The 20269-nt window shown below is 44.4% G+C and overlaps 3 protein-coding genes across 3 annotated transcripts; 1 reads left to right on the forward strand and 2 right to left on the reverse strand.

The window, feature by feature from the left end:
• Positions 1-493: 493 nt before the first annotated feature.
• Positions 494-5117, reverse strand: LOC133890721 (mitochondrial import inner membrane translocase subunit TIM17-2-like). The gene is made up of 2 exons (XM_062331231.1): positions 4281-5117; positions 494-849 (listed from the first exon to the last, which is right to left on the reverse strand). Exon 1 carries the CDS (start codon positions 4945-4947, stop codon positions 4288-4290), a length of 660 nt encoding a protein of 219 aa, XP_062187215.1. The 5' UTR covers positions 4948-5117; the 3' UTR covers positions 494-849; positions 4281-4287.
• LOC133890722 (mitochondrial import inner membrane translocase subunit TIM17-1-like) lies at positions 856-4274 on the reverse strand. The gene has a single exon (XM_062331232.1). It carries the CDS (start codon positions 3848-3850, stop codon positions 3251-3253), a length of 600 nt encoding a protein of 199 aa, XP_062187216.1. The 5' UTR covers positions 3851-4274; the 3' UTR covers positions 856-3250.
• Positions 5118-7779: 2662 nt separating the features above from the next.
• On the forward strand, positions 7780-8496 carry LOC133891046 (uncharacterized). The gene is made up of 2 exons (XM_062331739.1): positions 7780-7985; positions 8099-8496. The coding sequence occupies exons 1-2, from the start codon at positions 7962-7964 to the stop codon at positions 8342-8344; spliced, it is 270 nt and encodes an 89-aa protein (XP_062187723.1). The 5' UTR covers positions 7780-7961; the 3' UTR covers positions 8345-8496.
• The last annotated feature ends 11773 nt before the right edge of the window (positions 8497-20269 follow it).

Below are 20269 nucleotides of genomic sequence, written 5' to 3' on the forward strand. Positions count from 1 at the left end.
TTTTCCTTCTCGTGATGCATCCCTAGGAACGCCGCGCACAGTGATGTGGTGGAGGGGGGCTGCGGGCGCGTGCATCATGTATTTTCTTGGCTTATAATCCACGGTAGTAAATCAATCTTAAATGTTATAATTTTGACCTGCCATACCATACCGTCAACAATTAACATGGAATTTTTTAGCCCTTAACATTAAACGTGAAGAGTTCTTTTTGGCCAATTTCTAAGATAATAGATCCTGAAGGTGCAGTTTGCTCAAGATCAACTGCCATTTTAGGGGAGTCAATCGTGCAGACCATGTGAAATCTGTACTCCCGCATCGGCAGTTTACCGACCCAATTGCAGCTCCAAACAGCCATTAATAGTAGTTCACGATGCCGTGCATCACAGGCTCACAGGTGCGTACATCGTGCCGCCACAGAAGACGGAACCAAAACAGTACGACAAATCGTAAGCAAGAGCTACTGACAAAACAATGGATCTGTGGGAAGACAGGATGCAGTGAAACAACTCGACTCAAAAAAATTGTCAATTCAGAAGGCTGTGCCAGCCTGATGCACAGCATAAGGCTTTCTCAAGTGCAGTACATTGCACAACACGAATACTATAGGAAGCGCAAGCGCTACTGCTGCTGCTAATGCTAGTACAACAACATTTTGCAAAAAGTTGCTAACTTCCCACGCAAAAAAGGCTTATACATACACAGGAGGGGTGCATAGATATGAGCCGTGAAGGAAGAGCGGCGCATGAATAAGTTTATCGAACAAGTCTTCCATCTCTTGTCCAGCCTGTTATTGTATTCCTGATTTGCTACAGCAATTCCAGACTACCCGCGACAGTGCCACCCGCCAACCTGCCAAGTAGACACGAATTAGCACACTTGTTCATGAACTCCAGCTACCCAAGAACTCTAGATCATGTTGGTTAACAGATCCAAGTACAAAAAACAAGATAATCTGATAAAAATATAAGAGTGTCTGTTATCCTATTGTTTGCGAGCACAGGTCACAGCGTCTAAACATCTTCAGTGATGCATAGCCTGATGAGCATCACAAGCAAAACATAAAACTTCGCATCGAATCAAAGGGGCATCACAGAAACAAACGATATGCTCGATCTTGTCTAACAAAAATACTACAAATCTTCTGCTAGTTTCGAAATCTCAATGAGAATCCAACCAAATAATAGGTGGTTCAATACATTGGAATTCTAGCCTCCATATATAACGTTTATTACAAGTCATGATTCAACAAGTTATATAGAACCATTCAATGAGAAGATCATCAATAGAACACCTTCTGATCCGTAGTTAGCAAAACAGCCCACCATTAATTATCATCCAACAGCAATTGACTGAATTGGCTCAGCGGCAGTCAGCAGATCTATCTAAGAAAACCCCAGTCTCTAAATTCAAGTACAAAGTACAATTTAAAATCCTGATACTTTCTTGGACACCATGTGCTTAAGCTATTTCAGGAGGAGTTTCCAAGGCAGCATAGTTAAATACACAGTTGAAGAACAAGAAATTTGAAATAAGACATGTCCATACACCTTAACATGTAACTTTGCAAACCAAAAAAAACCAAATTTCCATTGTTAGTCCAAAATGTTGGATATTTCAAATGCGATGTACAGATTCAACACGTTGTAATATTTATTGGGAGTCATATATCTTCAGTCAGCCTGTCAAATGGTTCTATATTAACTTGAGTCATAACTCGTAAGAAGCTGACCCAACTTTTCTTCTCTTTTGTATACTAAGTCAGCTGTTTTTGAACATATTCATGCTCTTATAAAATCACAACTACTCATTTCACAATCATGATAGGTGAGAAAGAAGTAAATGGTCACAAATTTTTGTAGGACGAAGAAACTGATAAGCAAAACATGCCTTACCTACACGGTATCTTTCTAGCTTACACAGTTGATGGAAGTTAGTTTGTGGCTAATAGAAGCAAAGTCAATCAAAAGTTGCAACTTTTGTAGGCCATGAAGCCTAACCTCATTAACAATTAAAGACATCAACACACATGTAACTAAAGGAAGCATGCTTTTTAAGGCATCGCCTAAGCGTCCAAGCAAGCTTAGGCTCTGGGGCGTATGGCGTCCGCCTTGAGCGTTGTTGCGTCGCCTAGGCACGATAAGGTGTCGTTTTGGCGCCCAACGGCTTGAGGCGGACGTCATTCAACGAAGACGAGCTAGAAAGCGAGCATGAAAAGAGGCGCGCACGGGAAAAGAGGGGAGTGCCGCACGGAAAGGAGGGAAATAGAGGGAGGGAAATAGAAACAGGTTAACAAAGAGAGGAAGGGAAAGAGGTGGCGAGCGGCAGAACCTGAAACTGACAGTGGCGGCGGAGCAGCGGGATCTCAGAGTGCCTTCAGAAACAGGGAGAGGGAGGGAACGGGGCAGCTCGGAGGTGGAGAGATCCCTTCTCTAATGTGCTCCACAGTGGGTTCCCTGCTCTGATGTGCTCCACAGTGGGTTCCCTGCTCTGATGTGCTTGGCAGTAGGATACCTGCTCTGATGTGCTCAGCGGCAGGATCCATTCTCTTCTCTGCTTGGCGGCGGTATACCATCTCTTCTTAGTGGTTGGATCCCCTTCGTGCTCTGCTCGGCGGCGGCCGAACAAGAGAGGAGGTAATCCTCCAATCCTCCCTCTCCCTACTCTGCTGTAGTGTTGTGTTCTGCACTGCTCTAGTCCTATGCCTTTGGCTTCGCTATGCTAGTCTGTTGTGCGCTGCTCTGCTTTGCTTTGTTAGTCAAAATAGAAGAAAAGAGAAGGGAAGAGAATAGAGCCAATGTAGGTTAGGATGTGTGTATGGCGTCGCCTCGCCGCACGCCGTAAGCAACTAGGCGGCTAGAAGGGGGTGGGTAACTGCGCCTCGCCTTGCCGCCTTAAAAACCACGAAAGGAAGTATAAATTAACAAGCAGCTGGTGCTGAGAATAGCATCCCACCAAACACATCATCAAACAATTTGTCCAACTCCAACCCCAGAAACTTAGAAAAATTAACAAAGATGTGAAAGCTGGACCTCTGTTCCTTTACATCACCAAATAAACCTCTACTGCAACCCACATAAAAAGAAATCGTTCTCCTTCTACCTTCCCTAACACTGTCCCTGATTTTGATACTAGCAAAAGTCATTAGAAAGACAATCTGATACAAGTCCAGATACACTTTAACAAAGAAACATCAACAAAAGAGCAATTAACCCCATCAGCTGAGAAATTACCATGTCCATCCACCATGAATCTACTTATACTCAAACGACGGTGTTGGCACGCTGGGCACATCATAAGTCTCAAAAGTATCAGTCTTGTTGCTGCTATTTGTGACTCCTTCTTCCACCTTCCTTTTCCCAAATAATCCGCTAAACCACCAAGAGGATGTTTCCACAGGGATGATAACTTGGTCGTCGACTGGCATTGATACAGTATTAGGTTGAGGAGAGCATTGCCCCATCATACCTGCCCCACTAATGAAGGCAAGGAGAACCGCACCCTGCAGGGATGACCGAACAACTGATCGGAAGCCCTGACGCGCAGAAAGGATGCCACCAACTGCTGCACCAGAAAGGATGGAATTCCAGGGATCCTCCTTCTGACGCACATACATCAGGGCACAATCACAGGCTGAGAACAGCCCACCCCAAACAGCGAAGCTGCCACCAACACGTGGCACATTCAAACGCATAGCCTCCAGACCACCAGCAATCCGTGCGCCATTGGGTGAGTTGCGGAGACCCTTGATGAAGTGGAAGGCAGAACCTCCCACGGCACCCATGGTGAACGCCCCACCCACAGCACCAAGGATGCGGTCCGGGCACGGTTCCCTCTCCATAAGAGACCTCATAGTAGTTGCTGAGTGACCCTATCTGAAGCTTTGATGCTTCGTTGTGGAGGAAGGAGCAATAGAACAACTCGGCAGAGGATCGCCAAATCTCTGGTTTTGGTGCTACGGATCCAGGCATCACCAGAGCAGAGATATATAAGGCGACCAATCGTGTCCTCTAATACGAAGCTAATAGCGCCCAGTTGGATACGGTGTGGACTACTGACGGAAGTTTCGCGACATGTAATCCAAGAAAAAAATCAGATGCCGAATCCAAGTGTTTTCTAACTTGTGCGGCAAGAACACTATGTCCCGATCCTCGACACATCATCAAACAAAAACAGACGAAACAGGAAACAGGGGCCGAATCGAATTTAAAGATCGCACCTTTTCTAAGTCCGAACGAAATAGACACATGTTGAAGAGTACGTAAATCTAATAAAAATCGCACCTTTTTCTCACTTGTACTCGAACGACGGTATCGGGGTGCTGGGCGTGTCGAAGCTCTCCAAGATCTCCGATTTGCCCCCGCCCGCGGCGGGCTTCTCCTCCTCCTCCTTGCCGAAGAGACCACCAAACCACCCACCACTCGAGCTCACGGCCTCCGGAGGAGCCACCACCGGCGCCTGAGGCAGGCCCGGGAAGCCGCCGGCGGCGGCCAGGCTGGGGTCGTCGGCGGGCAGCGGTGGGAGGTTCTGCGGGTTGGCGAGGACGCGGTTGAGCATGAGCCCGGCGCCCTCGATGAGTGCGAGGAGGATGCCGCCCATGAGCGCCGAGCGTCCGGCCGCGCCGGCGCCCTGTCGCATGGAGAGGAACCCGCCCGTGGCGGCGCCGGCGATGATGGAGTTCCAGGGGTCCTCCTTCTGGCGCGCGTAGACCATGGCGCAGTCGAAGGTGGAGAAGAGGCCGCCCCAGACGGCGAAGCTCCCGCCTACGCGCGGCGCGTTCATGCGCACGGCCTGGGCGCCGCCGGCCAGGCGCATCCCGTTGGGGGAGTTGTAGGTGCCCTTGAGGAAGTGGAAGACGGAGCCGCCCACCGCGCCCATCCCGAACGCGCCGCCCACGTCGTCCAGGATGCGGTCCGGGCACGGCTCCCGCGACGTCTCCGGCGTCCCCATCTCCTCCTCCTACTGCTCCTCACCCTCCGGCGGCGGCGGCGGCGGCGGCGGCGGGAGAGGAAACCCTAGCTCGGAGCTCGGGCCCTGGCGTGGAAAGGAAGTAGGTGAGAACTGGGGAGAAGAGAAGCGTCGTCAAAGGGTGAACGCTTTGTGCGTGGTTGCTTTAGCTCATCGATGTGGTTGGTTACCGAGCATCTCAAACTGACTCCTAAATTTCGTTCTCTATATATCTTTATATAAAAATCTCTCTAAAACATTCTTTCTATTTCTTTGTACGTTACAACTCACTCTTTAAATCTTACTCTTAAATTTCATTTATTTATATTTTATTAGTATCCTATAAATAAAAAATATTTGTAATGATTATATTTATAACTGCTAAATTTTATAAATGTTTGAATTTTATTTGCATTCAAATTAAATTAAAAGAAGAAATATATATATATAATAGATTATTATAAAAAAACTCACTTTTTCACCATATAAATAGGACTGGAAATAATTTTATTACATAAGAAAAATATTAGTGATTTTTTTTCAGATTTTTAGAAATTTATTTAAGACCAATTGTTAGAATTTACAAAAGTAGCATTATTTAGAGAATTTTAGTTTAAATTTTACACAACCTTTTTGACTGAATCTAATTAAAATATGTTACACATGGATTATGAAATGTGTAAAAAAGTTTTAGGATTTTTCGAGCAATAGAAGACTACACTGTTTTGAATAAAGAAGATAAAAAATAAAATTAGAGCAGTCGAGTACTATTCATAATAGGTTCACATGTCATCGTCTCGTTCCTTTGTAGCGAACGAGAGATGGTGAGCCTCTCCCACTTGTTGGATGTGACGAGCGAGGCGGAGCAGATAGCCATGATGAGTGCTTCAGGGAGTCGATTGGAGCCGTTGTTTTTGTTTGAGTCGTCAAATTTAACAATAGTGAGCAAGAAGCCGAGCTTATTAAAGTTACTCTTAGTAGCTAGTAAGGAAAATATAAATATTAAATGTAATAATATTGAGTATAAAGTTAAGATACGAAGATGTAGATATATTATGAGATGTGAAATGAATACGTGAGGAGCGATGTCGTAGTTTGATTTTAAATGAGGTAAGAAAGAGATGAAGATTATTTACTAATTTTTTTTTAATTTTTTTATTTATTTTTATTAGTAAAGCGGGTCTCATATAGTAGAGAGTATGAGAAGATACGAGGAGAATATGAAAATATATAAATATAGAAATCAACTGTGTTTTATATAAGTAGAGATAGAGTGGTTAGCACTACTGCCCTCTCTCGATGCAGGTGGGTCCCACTAAGTTGTGGGGTCCAGTGTCACTTACTGTTAACTCGTGAGGTTACCGACCTAAAGTTGTGGACGTCGGCACTGTCTCGTTTTTTTTGAGAGAGAGAGAGGGGTGGGGACTGTCTCATGGGCGGACAGGCGGTGGAGATATTTGTGGCGGCGCCGGCGAGGCGGCCATCATGGGTTGCCGGTGGGCCGGCGTGGGGAAGTACGGTGCTTTGGTGTGCGCGGGAAGTCCGAATAGCCCGCTGGAATTTGGCCCACTGGAGCCTCGAATTTTGAGCCGGGAAGAGGTTAATTACTGCATCGAGATGCTGGGCTCCAGGATGATCTTACGCTCTTACCCCATCAAGAGGCCTAATATGAAAGTGCGAATTCCAGCCCAGTACGCAAGCAAATAGAGCCCATTGTGGATCCTTCTTCTTCTTTACATCAGCCCGTCAGGAGGCTCATTAATTTTCTTGTTCTATATTTTTTCCCGAAAGATTTCTTGTTCTGTATTCGCAAACCTTTAAATTCATAACGGTATGAAAGAGATTTCTGGGACACTCTTGCGTACTCCTAGGGAGAAATCAAAACGACAGTGCATGCCCATGGTATTAAGAAATCCGAGCTATTTGAGGCATCCTGCCATGATTCATCTAGATTTTTTTAAATAATATTAATTTAATAAAAAATTGCACAATTAGTACACGTCAGCAATTGGCCTACCGACAGTCACCTATCAGAAATTGATTTGCCGATAAGTGATTTATGCTCGACATGCTCCTCACATGAGTCTCACCATCAGTCGGCAAATCAATTGCTGACGGTATATTATTTTTGCAATTTTCCAAAAATACATAATATTTTTGCAATTAATATTATTTTTTTAAAAAAAACTCACTCATCCACATCCATTTTTATCCTTTCAGGCTGTCACTGACAGACCAACGTGTAGAAGATTGCATATCGTTCAAGCATCGACAGCGCCGTAGTGGATCGTCCTGATGTGGCAAGCTGGCTGCGACGTACGCGGTACGTGCTCCCATCCTTGGACAGGCTACGTTGCCGTGTCACAAGATGAAGAAAACCAGGTTCACTCCCACAGGTTCAGAAAACCAAAGAAAACGCAGACGACGCCCGAAAAGAACAGTCCTGTTGTGATGATCCAAATGCGCCCCACACGTACACCGACGTCGACAGAGTCCACGAGATATGATCGTGGCAGGACCGCCCGGGCTGACCTGGAACCATCTTTGGTGCCGAAGGGTTGACCGGGCTTAACGGTCGCGTCGGGAGAAACGGGTTGACCTGAAGCAGGTCCAGGAGCACGCATGCACGGGGACTTTGACAAAGCTAGCCAAGGCCGCGCGCGAAAAACAGCAGGCGGCCCGTGGTTTCGACTCGAGGAGCACGAGCAGGGCGAGCAGCCTGAAAACCCCGGCTCGCCCACAGGAAACGATCGCTCGCCTCGACACCGCGACATGGCCAAGCAATCTGCTGTTCTTGGCTTGCTCCTAGATCTATAGCTAGCGCTGGGTATATATATATATATAAACGCACGCCGGCGCACAGGGGAGGAAATAGGGCAGCAGACAGATACTTCCAGAGATTCAGCTAGCGATCCCAAACACACAGGGCCGCAGGCAGATACTTTCAGAGATTCAGCTAGCGACCCCAAACACACAGGGCTACGATACCTTTGGCAGCAGCTAGCAACTCGATCGATATGGGCCGTTGGTTGAAGCCAGATGTACGCATCTGATCACTTCTCTTGGTGCCGTTGTTCGTAGTGAAACGTAGCTTCTCCATCGTGTGTGTTTAACTTTTGGCGCTCGTGTGTTTTCTGCGCGTACGTGCATGCAGGTCTACCCGCTGATCGCGGCCATGTCGTTCGTGACGGGGATGTGCGTCTTCCAGCTCACCAGGAACGTCTTCATGAACCCGGACGTGAGGGTGAGCAAGAGCAACCGGCAGAGCGCGGTGCTGGACAACGCGGAGGAGGGCCAGCGGTACAGCCAGCACGCGTTCCGGCGCTTCCTCAGCACGCAGCGCCCGGAGGTCTTCCCGGCCCTCAACCGCTTCTTCTCCGAGTCCGGCAACGGCAAGTGACCGGACGGCGGCCGGCCACGCGCACACCATGTCCGTTCTCGGCGGTGCGCGTGCCGCGCGCGTGTGAATATGTACGCTACGGTTCGTACGTGTCTGGAATCATGGTGTGGTGTGCCGAATGAATAAAATCGAACTAGATATGCTGTTCGTGATGTACGTGCGTACGTTTGGATTTCTGATTGGTTGGATCGAAGGGCTATATGCGTTGTGCCGAGCATATCGGTATATTCCCCCATCTGAAGTAATGAAGAACAAGAGAAGTAACGCGGGAAGAGGAGAAGGGCGCGGGAACTCAAGTGAAGCTGGGCCTCAAGACGAATCCACCGAGACTGGGCCAAGGAAGTACGCCTACGCAAGCCCAATCCAAAGTTTCATGGCCCAGAGTGGCTTCCGAAGTAGTTTAGGCTTGCGTCTCCTCCGTGCGGGAACCTGACCGGCGTTGTCCGGCGAACGGCGGCGAGGTTCATCTTGAATCAGACCGAGAATACATACTCTATCCCTGAATCTATCCCACCACCACCTCTACCCTAACACGCATGTCCCCCTCTACTGCCGGATCCTGAATCGTTTCAAAATAATGGGGACTGTGAAGTTCATCATGCCTGTCAAAATTTGTGTTCACATAACTCCACGTTCGAGTAATAACAAGCTTAGGCACAATTTTATGAGAAAAAAAGAACAAGGATGCTTGCCCTACGTCAAAAAAAAGGAAAAGAATTTTCAAATTAGTAAACAAAGTTATTCATCTAACTACAAAATGTCTGCAAACTATGCACCAACGTGAGCCTCACGGTCACATCACATTGAGAATAACTGGCCTTAAAGGCTTCAGTGAATGGGAACTCTGCAGTAACTGCAGAGGGCAGTAGGGTCACTGCCGTCGCGGCAGACGGCAGTGACCCTACTGCCCTCTGCAGTTACTGCAGGCGAGTCCTGTCACAGTGAATAGGGACTGTGAACACCACAACACCACCTTCACGGCGCCCGAGGATGATAGGACCTTGAATAGGTCTTTCCCCTGTTGTTCCTCCACCCACCAAAGTCAAAGTGCCAAAAACACAGACGTTGTCGGTAGTCGTCGAGCCCGTCGAAGTTTGTGATGCAGGTATGTTGGTGGCACTACGGTTCTATTTGGTACGATTAAAATTTATTTGGTTTTGCTAAAAGCTACTTATAGTTTTTGATTTTTATGAGAAGTTTTTAGGTTCTCAATACACAAAAAATCAAAAAAATCACTCTCAGCTAGCTTATCAGTTGTTAGTTCATTTCATCAGAAACCAGCTTTTTAGCTTTTCAAAATTCAGCAATATGTCAGCATGTTTATTTCAGCTTTTAACTTCTGAGAACCTACGTCCAGTACTCTAGTCAGACCGTGGCCTGTCAACACTGTTCAGAGACGCGGCCTGCACAAAGTACTCATGACCGCTCATGAGATTTTAGTGGTCCGAGACAAAACTAGAAGGGTTAATTAGATTGGTGCTATTATACTTTTGTCCAATTTGAAAAATGCCATTATAATTCATGAAATCTGGTGGCTGCCATCGCGATTTTGCGTCTATCGGAATCACGCCATTATGTACGCCTCCAACGAGTTTGGACCCACTACCAGGCCCCAGTATTTGCATATTTCATGTTGGTCTATACTGACGCTCGGCTCGACTCGACCAGGTCGCGCCTTCATTCCCCACTCCTCGTGAAACCCTACTGACGGTGAAGGTGACTGGGCAAGGCAAGGCCTCACCAGCGATGGAGGCGGAGCTCATCTAAGTTTTGTCGAGGCTAGATCCTTGGCGAGCAGTTCCACAAATTGGATGGAGGAGATATACTGCATGGGTCCTAGTGCGCCCGGATCTCTGAAACCATGAGTAATCCTAGACCTCACATATCCCTCTAAATCTGGCACAATGCATTGGTTCTCGTTAGAAAATAACACAGATTCGTAGTTTATGTTCTGTTTATTAGCATGATTTGATTTGGTTTTGTCCCTTTTCTCACTAGGCACTGGTGCACAATAGAGATTAAGGTTGAAGGTTTTGTCACAGTTGAGTCAGATGGTAAGAAATCCTATACCAAAGGTGTCACTCGGAATTGGGTAGTGGATTCTGATAGTTTTTCAATGGATTTCCTTATGAGAAGCTTAAGTGGTGAGGTCAAATGGGGGCATGACTAGAAACCTGTGGAGTGGTTCTTTGACAAAAGGATTGGTGAGGATGTTCAATTAGTCTATGATACTCAAATTGTAGATGTGCTTGAAACCTACAAACCAGGAAGCACTTCATGCTGCTGGTAGCAGTGTTTGAGAAAGAGATATGTGATCAATATGAGGCTAGTGCTTTACAGCCTTTGTGTGTTGCGTCACCAGGAGTACCAACTAGCAATCCTAGTGAATCTCGCCCTCCTCCTTCTCAGAAAGGCCACACGACATTTGCATCTAAAGTAGTAGATTCTGTTGGTGAAGAAGCAGATGAAGCTGAGCCTGATGTCTTTGACAGTGGTGAGGAGTATGTTGGTATAGATGTTGAACACATATATGGTCCTCCACCTGCACAAGCAAAGCAGACTGCTCAATTTGCTGTTGCCGACACTGCACAACCAAAGCAGCCTGCTCAACTTGCTAATGGTGACACTGCACAACCTGCTGCTGCTGAAGGAGCTATGCCTTTTGAGGTAGAAGTAAATGATGCTGACTCTCAGACATGTGCTGCATGATCCTGAGAACCCAGTTATTAGGAATGATGCACTGTTTCCTGACATCATTACTTTCAGAAAAGCAATTAGGCATTATGCAGTTAAGAGAGGTTTTGAATTTGCTGGCTTAAAGACATATCCCACACGGTTTATTGCCAGTTGTTCACATAAGGGATGTCCTTGGCGCATTCATGGTTCAAGACTACAGGATAACCGCACAATACAGGTGAGTCCAGATAATTTAGCAATTAAGCATGTCAATGTTTTTTTATTTTTTTTTAACAATCATGGTTTTCATCTGCAAAGAAATATTCTTCCATTTGAGCACAATAATCCAACAACCAAGTTGCAGGAAGGCAAGATGGCTACTCAAGGGTGGGTTACGGATAGGCTGGGGGATTGATTAAAGAAGAACCCGCAGAAGGGTGCAAAGGATGCAAAAGAGAAGATTGAAGAGCAGTATGGGATTAAGTTGAAGTACTCGAAGGCTTGGGCAGAGATGAGGCTGGCACTTGATCAGATTCATGGTAAGTATGAGGAGAGCTTCCAATTGCTATTTAACTTGTTAGCAGAAATTGAGAAAAAGTCACCAGGTCCACTTATTGAAATTGAACTACAGAAAGTAGGTAAGAAAATGTGTTTCAAGAGAATCTTTGTTGCATTGAAATCTTGTATAGATGGATTTTTAGAAGGATGTATACCTTACATAGGAGTGGATTCCACTGTACTTACTGGTAAATACACTGGACAGTTGGCTTCAGCCACTTCAGTAGATGGTCATAACTAGTTATTCTATGTAGCATATGCAATTTTTTATTTATAAATAGAAAACAACTGGGTGTGGTTCATGCAGCAATTACATAGAGCCATAGGTAGTCCTCCATATTTGGTAATTTCAATTGATGCTTGTAAAGGATTGGAAACCATTGTTAATGTTGTATTCTTTGAAGCTGAGCATAGAGAGTGCATGAGGCATCTGTATGCCAATTTCATGAAGAAATATCGTGGACCTATCTTTACTCAACAACTGTATCCAGTTGCAAGGAGTTATATAGAAGACGGATTCAGGTGGCACATGCAGTAGATTTTTCAATCAAACCCTGATGATATAGAGTGGCTTGAGAAAAACTATGGAAGGATCTGGTATAGATGTGGGTTCTCAGAAGCCAGCAAGTGTGCCTACCTCACAAACAATGTTTCTGAGAGTTTCAATAGGCAGATCAAGGCACTGAAGGGTCTACTTCTTCACGAGCTAGTTGATGGACTTTGGGAGTTGATCATGGAGAAGTCAGCTCTAAGAAGGAAGGTTGGGACATAGATGGTCCATGGAATCCTACCAAATGTGATGAAGGAGCTCCATAAAGCAAGCAATAGCCTAAGAGTTGTCAAGGTTGCCAGGAGTGATGATGATTTTGCAAAAGTTACCATGTTTTATGGTGATAATGTGACCAGAAGGCACACAGTCAACTTGCAGAACCATAGATGCTCATGTAGGCAGTGGAAAATTATAGGAAAGCCATGCAACCATGCCTTAGCTTGGGTCTGTGCAAACAGAGAGGTTGAGATAGAAGATTTTGTGCATGATTACTACTCTGTGTAGAGGTTCAGGGCAGCATATGCTAGCATGATTGCACCGATGACAGATAGGTCTCAGTGGCCTATGGTGGGCCTTGGGTTCGAAGTGGGGCCACCTAAGCAGAAAAGAGGTCCAGGAAGACCTAGAGTTCATAGAATCAAGGGGGCTCTTGAACCTGGTAGAAGAACTTTTAGGTGTAGGAGATGCAAAGGTTTTGGTCACTGTCAGTGTAATAGATAAGGGGGTGCCCCCACGAGGCGGGCCCCACACCTCCAAATGTCAGCCGACAGTAGGTATGTCAAGACCGCAGCCTCATCGCGCGACCAGCCCCCTGGTCGCAGAGCAAAATCCTGTGACCACTTGCTGGTCGCAGGGCAGGTACCCACCTAATGAGTCAAGTCTCATTTAATGATGCACACTTGAGTATTTTCCTTCCCCAGGAACTCTCTTTCGGTGAAGCATGGTCATGGAGCGGCGTGGTGTTGTAGTGACCCAACCTGTAGCATTTAATATTGCGGGATGGTTGGACGGGTGAGCGTGACGGCATTTAGTGATGGTACAAGACGTGAAGGACGACTAGAGCAGTGTAGGCGTGCTTACCCGCCATCATGATGAGCTAGGTATAGCTAGGCTTCGTGAGGCGTTAGTCTGTCACCTGTTTTGCCATAGCCCGTTAGAACATCTTTTTTCCTGGTATATAAAGAGGTGAAGACCCAACTTGTAGAGATACTGAACACACTATGTAACAAGTTTACCCAATTCGTAAAACAATACACAGTACATAGGGCTATTATCCTCTGAGAGGCGTGAACCTAAATAAATTCTTGTGTTCTTAAGTCCAGTTCGATATACAGCTACAAGAAATGTAGATCAACGCACCGATCATCCGGTATACCCTAGATTAATTGTCAGGGATCATCCCCCGACAGTCACTTTCAAAAGACATGCAAGATTGCTAAGGCACCTGATGAGGAGGTGGATGCAGGTAGTACAGCAACACCAAAGAAGAGGTAACAATAAACTTTCAACTTTGCCTACTCTTGTTCCTGTTGTTTCTTGACAGGTCATTTTGACCAAATTATTTTTAAATCAAGAAGAGACAAGCTACCATTGATGTTGGTGGAGAGCAGACACCACAGAAGAAGTGGACACCCGTGAAGAAGAAAACCCCTAGGAAGAAGACCCCAAAGAAGAAGAAGGCTCAGGCTACCTCAAGTGTAACACCTGTGATAGTTGTTAGAAAACTCTCAGACTGGCTAGGCCTATGATGCCAACATTTGCCTTGGGTCTGTGTATTTTGTGCTTCTTCTGGATATATAAGATGGAGCCTAATTATGTGCTTCTGGACATGTAATAGCTAGGAGTTGATCATGGTTGTTCTGGACCTGATGCTATGTTATTCACAACACTATGAAATATCATGTTTATCTATTGTGCAACTAATTTGCATTTTGCTTGAAGAATTCAGTTTGCATGAATACTGCTACTAGTACTGATCACTGAAGCATCATAGTTTGATCTTCCCAGTTACATTAATGTCCAATTGTCTCATATGCTTCTATGTGGTGATACAAACCTAAAGCAATATACTGATAACCAATGTACATCATGAAACAAGACCTATGCTTCTATGCAATGATACAAACCTAAAGCAATATACTATCTCTTGCGCACTATCAAACTTGACAGAAATATTGTTCACTTGCACAACACTTCACAATTCAAAAGTCAACATGACATACACTACACATCATTCACACAACACTGTAATGAGCACTCCCAGCATACAACCAAAACAAGCAGTAACAACACGTACACTCTTTGCTACAACTCATTTTTTCCCCACGCACACCATTGTGCTCAACGACACTATATGCTACTTCATTTCCATGATTTCATTCATTAGCTGGCCAATATGATGCTTCAACTCTAGAATTTGCTGATTCCCACCTCCAATTTCACAAGCGCGGTTGTTGTTAACATAGCAGGGCACACCAGCTTCTTCCAATAATCCCTTGCAGCGCAGAAAGGACCTTTACTCGTTCTCCCACTTGTAAAAACCGCAAGTCATTGTATCGTCCTGCCACGGGCAACAAAATCAAACACGAACACTGTTCGGATATAATGCCAAAATTAGCAAATTGCATCGAATCGATCCAACTAACTGGGACATTGTTCTCACACTTGTAGAACACTCTCCCATAACTCGCAGTTTGCTTGCTCTTTAGCTTAATTACACGAAACCCATAATCAGGGCAATGAACAAGGGGGAGCTCCTTCCTGTTGCTACCGGTTGCGCTAGACCCTGAAGACGCCTTCATCGGACTACCCTAAACCCTAGAATGGGACATGGTTACGCTGCAAACTGTGTTAGAGACCACCAAGGATCTCGCCTCGACGGAACTCAGATGAGGTCCGCCTCCATCACCGGTGAGAGCTCGCCTTGCCCTGTCGCCTCCACCGCCGTCATGCTGCTCGTGAATGAGGAGTGGGGAATGGGGCGTGACCTGGCCGAATCAAACCGAGCGTCAATATAGACCAGTGGGGGTATTACGAGAAATATGTAAATACTGGCTCGTGGCAGTAGGTCCAAACCCATTGGAGGCGTACATAATGGCGTGATTTGGATAGACGCAAAATCGTGATGGCAGTGATTTTATGAATTATAATGGTATTTTTCAAATCGGGCAAAAGTATAATGGCACCGATCTAATTAACCCAAACTAAAAACATGACCTATTGAATTGAAACATAAAAGTTTAATTAATATATAAATTATAAATATAATATTCATTATATTATTTTTTCTAATAAATACTTAGAGTATAAAAAAAACAACACTGACCTCAAACACTTTCTAGAAATTATCTTAAACAATTTCTAGAAGACATGATATCAAGAACATGCTGAAAATAAAAATAAAAATATACATTAGCGGTTGAAAACTGGTGCAAAACGGTAAAAGCATCAAATCAACTTAATTTTTTTTTACCAATTGTCACGTAGAACTCGCAAAAATTTGTATCTCTAACCCGTCAATTAATGCCTTACTGTAAACGGTGAACATCGATCGTCAAGTCGTTGAGTTACTGATTAAGGTAGGACTGCACGAGATGACGAGTCACCGACTAGATCGACACACAGACGAGATCGCCGCCCTCTACGCGGCGAAACGCGACCTGGAGAAGAAGCTCAGCGCTATGGGTAGGGGTGGAAATGGATGGCAGGAAATCTGAATTATCCGATTCCGTATCCGTTAAAATACGAATATGGATATCCGTATCCGTATTCGTTTCTGAAATGGATATATCCGAATTCGTTTTCGAGATTCGGATTCAAATGTGGATATCCGAATTCGAGATATATCCGATTCGTATCCGTATCCGCCAACCAGGGAACCAAATTTTGCTAAAGTTTTAGAAATTTCAGATATGAACGAAATTCCAACCCAATCAAATTGGAACAAATTTCAGTCAAATTTCAGTTAAATTTGATCAAAAAATTAAATTTCCAACATAAATTTTGAACAAAATTTCTAAAATTTCGGCCCAATCAAATTAGAACAAATTTCAGTCAAATTTTATCAAATTTCAGTCAAAATTTTTCAAAAATTTAAATTTCCGACCTGAATTTTGAAGATCGAGTAGATATCCAAATGCGGATTCGTATTCGAACTATCTGATTCATATTCGTATTCGAGGATATCCGGATCCGTATTCGCATTCGGATTAAAATATGGTAAATCGTACTATCCGAATTCGATTCCATGCGTATTCAATCCGTTTCCATCCCTAGCTATGGGCCACCAGAACCGGTTCAACTCTAGCACTCCTCTTCTTGTCCTTGGAATACCAAAAGCGCGAGTCGTATTCAGAAAATAGTCAAAGCACCCTGGACCTCAACGCAACAAGGGCAGTGGAATCAACTTTGATGTTCTGCATCTTAAGAAAACTCTTATCCTCTGAACTATTCTGAAACCTGTTGGGACAAGTGACATGCATTGGACTTTGGATAAACGTATGAATTACAGGAGTAAGAAGAAGCTTTACCCTGTGCTCGGAGGTGAGATGCACAACCTCGCTGCTGCAGGATAGCACGGCCTTGGAGACGACGCAGTTTGCGAGCAATGGAGTCTTGCCACCTTGAGGAGATGAGGAGCTGAGGTTCTCCTGTAGTCGTGTCCGAGGCCTGTGACGAGATCGCCAGTGAAGTCTTGGCAATATCATTCACAATGCAAAGCCAGAGGCCATGAACTGATGCACGATCCAACAAAAATGTTTCTTTTAGGCCGACTAAAGACTAAAGCCCATACACTGATACATGATATGAGTGGAGCCCTGAGATTTTAGGGCCTAGGGTGACCGCCCCGCTTGGCCCCTCCAAGGTCGGTCCTGAAAGTACTGGTTCCCAGTGTCATGGATGTCGCATGGAACTGCCGCCTAGTCGAAACAGGTAACAGAATGAATAGCGTAACAGTGGGACTATATGGCGAACTAGTGTAAGATTCAGAGCTAAGGCCAGAGGGATGTCCGCTGCTTAAAAAACAGTGAAATAAGATGAAGTGTCACAAACGGTTTCTTAAGATCTATCACTGATAGAGTATCCAAAGACGGTTGCTAAAACAGACATATCTGTAATATGACATGCCGTCTCGATGTGCCAGAAGTCATAGACGGTTTTTGATAGAAACTATCTGTGATAAAACGGACATTAAAAAAATTATCTGTGATGTGTCATAAGACATCGATGAACATTAAAAAAAACCGACTATGCTGTGTCATAAGATACAGATAGATATTAAAAAAAACCCGTCTATGATGTAAAACACTGATGGACATTAAGAAAATTGTCTGTGATGTGAAGATATGTAGCGAAAATAGCCCTATTAGACTATGATTGTGATTTTAGTGATTAATGACAACATAGTCAATAGGACTAATATGTTGATCAAGAATATATGTTAGTAGGTCTCATGGATGCAAAACATGAACAAACCATCGAAGCCGAGATAAAATTTGGTTGAATTGGACAAGTCATAGGGAGTTTTGCCTCACCGGATGGTCTGGTGATGAATGTGTTATACACACCGGACAATGCACAGTGCATACAGACAGAGGCAGGTTTGCCTCACCAGATAATCCGGTGATCAGTGTTGTGCACACCGGAGTAATTCCACCAGAGAGGTTGCAGACGTGGAAGCCCGGAGTTAAAGGCATCGGATAGTCCGGTGTGAATGAAGTGCACACACCAGACAAGGAACAATGCAAAGACGAAGAAGAAACAGAAGACCCCACCGGATAGTTCAGTGATTGATTTGAACACACCAGAGTATTGTTGACAAAGGGGAGAATGCAGTGACCTCACTGGAAGGTCCGGTGCTCTGAAGATGTGTACACCGGAGCATATTTTCCAGAAAGGGTTCCATTGGCTCGGCTGGCCGAGGATAACTCACCGGATGGTCCGGTGATGAAGTTATGTGCACTGGGAGTACACCAGAGCAATTTACACAGAGAAGAAGTTGGCTCAGATGGTTAAGGTATATTCACCGAAATATCCGGTGATGATGTTGTAGTATACACCGGAGTATACGGTGTTCACAGATATTTGAGTGGGGTTTCAACGGCTAGTTTGTGAGAGTGTACTCACCGGATGATCCGGTGTTAGTATTAATGTTCTCACCGGATCATCCGGTGTTAACAACTTTTTAGAGCTGTTGGGTTAACGGCTAGTGCGCGAGTTTGGGGCTATAAATACCCCTTCACTCAGTTTTTTGTGTGTGCTGGAGTCCAAAGAAGTTTATATACACCTGAGAAGACATCCAAGCCACCAAAGTGCTTAAAGTGATCATCTAAGGCGATTAAGCACAAGATTAGCGAGTGATTAGTGCTTATAGGCATAGAGAGTGAATTGCTAGGTGATTGCTGCCTAGAGAGTGGATCAAGGAGTGATCCAATAGTGTACCACTTGGTACGCCGGTACTTTGGAGTCTTGGTGACTTGCCGGCAAGCTTGTTGATCCTCCAACTTGGTGTTGAACGGTGCCAAGATGATTGTGCGGGGATGCGGAGACCCTTAGCTTTGTGGCTCAAGCTCCGAAGTGATCACGGTGGCGAGAAACTGAAAGAGAGGCTAGTGGTGAGACCTTGCCTTAGTGGCTCATCTGGGTAAAGGCCTTGTCTTTGTGACTTGGTGGCTCAAAGGTCGTGACTAGGTGCCGACCGGGAGTATATCCTTTGTGGAGCTCCAACGTGGACTAGGGGTGGCATTCATACCATCGATACCATGAAAAAAAAATTCTTGTGTCGAGTTTGCTTTCTCTACCTTATTTACGTTTCCGCATTTACTTACTTGCAATTTACCTTCTTAGATAGACTGCAAGCGCTTTGATCGGTAGAGTAGACACACTAGATAAACCTAGAACATATTTAGATAGAAATTGATATAGGTTTATCTTGTATTATTTTTGGAACTGAAATTATTTTAAGTGTCCTAATTCATCTCCTTTTAAGACATCACTGATCCTTTCAAGATACATACGGACATTAATAAAAACTGTCAGACATTAAGCAAAATCGTATGTATCTGTAGGTTAAATATTTTATGAATTTTCAAATGGCTTCAAATGAAGAAAAAAATTATATGAAAACTGTAGCTCTCGACGAGGTCTACAACTTTGTAGTTTATAATATTTTCTTTTGAAATCATTTATATACATAAATAATTGTCCAAAATTTCAGACAGTAAGGTTCAAAAGGATAAAAATATTCTATTGCTATTGGCAATGATGTATAAGTGAGATGGTAGTTACACGCAAGTACGAAGATTGTAGGTTCGATACCTATAAACTACACTCATATGTATTTCGTACGAAAAATTATGTGACTGTGTAATGACATGATTAGGTGCGAACATATTTTTTATTTTTTCTACGTTCAAAATCCTATTTTTTTGAAAATAGTATCATAAACGGATATTAAAAAAAATAATCTGTAACGTGTCAGAAGATACAAACAGATATTAAAAAAATCATTTGAGATATATCATAAAATACAAACGAATATTAACAAAAAATCATATATGTAGATATGTTATAGACGAAATGTTATCCATCTATGGTAAATTTGATATCATAAATAATTTTACAGGAATAAAAATCAAATGTCTTTGATAAAATTAATAGCTGTCTATAATAATTCGTTCTAAGTAGTGCTCACTGAAACATGGTCGTTTTATGCTGATCACGAGCTAGTACTAATTGTAGCTGGTGATGAAGGGATGGACCTCGATGCGTGCCGCAACCGATCGAGTCGGCAGCGCTCGGCGACACGACGAGGTCGCTGGTGTTCGTGAACTACTTCCACACGGTCCCACTCGGACTGGCGGTGTGCGACGCTGCCATTGGAGCGACACCCCGAGGTCGCTGGTGCTCATGAACTACATCCACAAGGTCCCACTCGGGCTGACGATGTGCCACACCGCCGCCGGCAACTGCTGGGCCAACTTCTTGGCCGTCGATTACTACAACTCTACAAGGTCCTTTTTAATTTACTGCAGAGATCAGTACGAGGATTTGCCACTCCATTGTTTCGCTCGCAGAGATGTGAATCCAAGACCCAAAGTGATGGTGGGTGAGTGTTCGAAGACACGGATATGTTGAACGGG

This window comes from Phragmites australis, chromosome 14 (assembly GCF_958298935.1).
Source record: "Phragmites australis chromosome 14, lpPhrAust1.1, whole genome shotgun sequence".
Classification (NCBI taxonomy): Eukaryota; Viridiplantae; Streptophyta; class Magnoliopsida; order Poales; family Poaceae; genus Phragmites; species Phragmites australis.